The following is a 4,220-nucleotide window of genomic DNA, read 5'->3' as shown; positions in this document are numbered from 1 at the left end:
ATTATGAATTTTCTACATGGTAGGTCAATAGCTAGTATTACCTTTTATATTTTTCTCTGAAACAGTGATAAATTTATTGAGGCTGAAAGAAATGCATAAAGCAGAATCTTTTATAGTTAAATACATAGTAAGTTATTGTCAAATCCTAAGTCAAATGATTAGATCTTGAAAATTATTTTTATTTATTTTTTTTTCAAGTAGGTACAAAATTTAATGAGTAATGAACAGTATTGTTATTCAAATTGCATTTGTTTATCCATAACTGAGTATTAATGTCCAAATTTTATGATTTACAAATAGCCTGATTTATATTTGCATCAGTTACTTACAATAATCTAAAGCCCTCATATAGGGCTCAATTTAAACAAAAAAATCTTATCCAAAGGCTTTTAGTTTATGCTAAATCATTTTTAAGATTTATAGCTTTGAAGCATTTTATTAAAAAGTTGGTATTTATACATAAACTGCTAAGAACTTAAAATTCATCGTAACATTTACTTCATTTTTTGGCTTGACCTTCTAGTAAATCTTTAGCTTCATTGATTTTGGCTGCTATATAAGGAGATCCTCCCTTGTCTGGATGATTTAAAAACATAATTTGTCGATGAGCATCTCTTATTTTTCCTTTATTGGCAGTAGGGCTTACACCTAATATTAATGCTGCTTCCCATTTTGTCATTTTTGGTTCAAATGCACCTCTGTAATAGCCACCACTGAAAGCAGATTTTGGTAGGCTTTGAAAAACTTGTTGTACTTGAGGCTCCATATGCTTCATGGCTTGCAAAACATAGCGGCCTACAAATCCTGCAGCAGCAATTGTCAGTCCAACTGCTACCATTGTACTGGCCATGGCTCCGACTCAGCTCTCCTGCCTCCACCGAGAGCACGGCTCATCCCAGACCAGAGGCCGCAGCCACCAGCGCCACGTCCCTGCCAGACAGCCATGCGGCCACCGCTGGCCGGCACAAGCCCCGGTGCAGGCCGAAAATTATTTTTATACTAATGGCTTTCAGTCCTTCGTTTGCTATTGCCATTTGTTTCAGTTAAAAATAAAATATCATTGAATTTGACAATAGTGCTGGGTAGGAGGCAGATACATACAGAATACACATTCTATGTCTTGTTCAGATTTGGAATTATATGTGCAGTGTATTGAGGCAGGTCCTATCCCACTGTGGTTTTTGGGAGGCCTGATTACTTACTATCTTAGCATACTGGGATTGTGGAAATAAATGAAGTCCAGCTAAATGATAAAAGCAGATGGTTATTCTCAGCTTGCAGAGGAGATAGTTCCTCTGTCATTTGCTCTTCCACAGAATCTCAAAGGCAAACAGAATAAGGAATTGTAAAATTTTAATATCTGTTGATATGGATGAGAAATTAGAATTTCCATATTTAAAGCTGTCAGATAACTTTTTATCTTTTTATTATTATTATTATTTTTTGGTGGGACCCTCTGGCAGCCAGGGAACGAACCGGCGCTGCAGAGGCTTCAGGCAGCCTCTCAGCCCAGCGCTCAACTGCTGCACCACCAGCAGAGGCCCTGTCAGATGACTTTTAAGTGGGTAACATTAAATCACTGTCAGAAATGTTATAAACAAAAAGCAACAAGAACAAAGGCAGACAAAAGTGTAGGAAGATTTGATAGTGTGAAACATGAGGCTTCTGGTGTGCTTTGTTGGCCTGGGGAAGTTGCAGGCGGGCTAACTAAAAGTGGGTCTCCTGTGTGATTGGCTAGGGATTTATATTTGGCGTCCTAGGGTTGGTTCTCATTTGAGAGCAAGGACAATTTGGGTTAACAAGGACATCAGGGTTAACAAAGCGTTTTTAAAAATAAGGAAATTTCTCTTAGGAATTATCCAAAGATAAATAAGTAATTTTTTTCAAAAAAATTTCTACCCACAACTGAAGAAAAGGTGATCCATTTTCTCTATAATATAACCTTAGGGAAAAAGAAATAGGTGCAATAAAATATATAATTGCTTTTGGGATAGAAATTGAAGAGTGCCTGAAGAAACAGTCATACACACACACACACACATTTAATAACCGTATTTGATTCAATGTTGATATTTGCTCACAAAACTAAACTAAATTTGTTCTAGTGAAAGCTGTTAGATACTGCAAACACTCCTAATTTTTTGAGTGGTGTTTGTTTTCTGACAAAGAGTAAAGTACTGGGGTTAGAAAGTTCTAGTTCATTACTATCTTCATGGTAATGTATATCTTGGGTTCTTCAATTAAAAAAATGTCCAGTCCTGATTTTTTATTTTTGTTTGTTTTCTACTTATTAGCTTATTTGTTTTCACACCTACCTGTTGAAGTAGAAAACACCAGCATAATCCATTTTCTGCAAAGAAGGAAGGGAAGGTTCAGAATGGTTATGTGACTACCATGTATCATATAGTGAAAAAAGTAATGAGCAGAACCAAGGTTAGGACTCTGGTCTTCTGACCTCTCATTTCGTTGTTCTAGTGCACCATTCTTAGAACAGCATGGAGATTTCTTAAGCAGATTAGCAGCAAACCACTCTCTATTTATTTATTTATGCATCCAAGAACTGGGGTACAGGCCACAGGTGTAGGGGGTGAGATGATTCACCAGAGACAGAGTAGGGAATAGAACACGCAGACTGACAGAAGTACACTGCTGAGGGGAGCAGCGGGCGAGCCAGGAGAAGTCTGCTGTGCCATGTGAGTTGCTCCCTGGCCTGCTGGGGATTGAACTCGTGCTGCAGTGGCTATGGACAGCCTCATAGATTGTGTCTTAACCCCTTGCGCCACCAGGGAGGTCCACCTTACATATGTTTTTTGCAAAAATGATTTTGTTTTAGAGACTATAGGGAGTTAGAAGAAAACAGTTGTTTAAAAATTTTAACCAGGTCTTCATAAAAAAGTGGAAATCAGATTTTCTGATTTCAAAACCCAATCACATATATACCAGTTATTTGCTCGTTTGAATAAACTTACTTAAACATCTTAAGCTTCAATATCTGTCCTCACATGTAAAATGTAAAATGCAGATCATATGGTTTGCTCCATAGAGTTGTTATGTGAATGAAGTGACATGATGCATGGAAAGCAAGCATGCAGTAGATACTCAGTGTTGGGCAGCTATCATTTATTTGGCTCAGCAATAACCATTGCAAAATTTCTGCGTATCTACCTTCGAGTTCTTTCTCTAATTTATATAGACAGTGTGCTGACTTGGCACGTGGTAAACTGCCTGTACGACTCCTATAATGGTTGAGATTTAGAACACTGCTGTTGTTACTAGGCAACAGACTGGTTATCTGGGTAGTCCTCCTTTTAGCCAAGCCACAAGCTGCTTCAGACAAATGGTGAAGATTTTTTTGTTGTTGTTTTAATTGAATATTGAAGAAAGAAATGCCAAGGGATCTGGCTTGCCCATATGTGATAATTAATATAAATGATAACAGAATATTTTCAAAATATAAAGTAAGCTTAAAAATTTAATCATCACCAAAATAGCAATAAAGATAATTGAAGTCTGGTGGAAAGGTTTGAAATTGTCCTTGTTTTAAAGGAGCCAAGAAAAGAAATTTGTTCTTACAAATTTCTCATGTTAGATGAGTCTTTAGCATGGGATATTTAAAAAATTATTTAATGCCAAGTATTCTCTTGTGTTTTTGATCCTCAAAAAGCAAAACGGCCATTGTGAAAGGCAAAATAACCAAAATTATAAAGCACATTTTTGTTAAGCAATTAGAATATTACAATGGTTATCTTTTGTTTTCACTGCTTGACATCTATTTAACCTTTGCAGGTAACATATACCCCTTGGAAAGTTCCAGTTATTCATTACTGGTTGGTAGGGTACTCTAATAGTGCACACAGATTAACCTAAACTAAATAGCAGATCTAGTCTCCCCATCACGGTGACAATTCCAGGTGAACACCTGATCTAAGCCAGACCACTTAGAGTGAATCTAAGAACTTTTTATGGAAATTACCAGAAAAGATTCATTTTCATTCCCTTTTGACTTGAGCCTGAAAGTATATAATGTGGAGCAGCTATGACCATCTGACCTGAGAATGAAATCCCATGGAAAAAAGCATCTCTGAGAGATGAACAGAAACCCAGCCAGAGAGGCTCTAAACGAGAGTGGAAATGTATAATACCTTTGGAGACATTGGTCTATAACTGGCACCCATTGTTTCTACTGCATTCAATTGGCCAAGGGAGTTACAGGACTAATC

General features: G+C 37.0%; 1 protein-coding gene across 1 annotated transcript; it reads right to left on the bottom strand.

Annotated features, from left to right (window-relative positions):
• Nucleotides 1–499: 499 nt before the first annotated feature.
• LOC311176963 (mitochondrial import inner membrane translocase subunit TIM14-like) lies at nucleotides 500–850 on the bottom strand (the record flags this gene model as incomplete). The annotated part of the gene is made up of 1 exon (XM_084242629.1): nucleotides 500–850. The coding sequence occupies one exon, from the start codon at nucleotides 848–850 to the stop codon at nucleotides 500–502; it is 351 nt and encodes a 116-aa protein (XP_084098755.1).
• Between the last annotated feature and the right edge of the window lie 3,370 nt (nucleotides 851–4,220).

Source organism: Talpa europaea (assembly GCF_964194135.1).
Source record: "Talpa europaea genome assembly, chromosome: 9".
Classification (NCBI taxonomy): Eukaryota; Metazoa; Chordata; class Mammalia; order Eulipotyphla; family Talpidae; genus Talpa; species Talpa europaea.
This window is presented reverse-complemented; position numbering and strand designations above follow the sequence as displayed.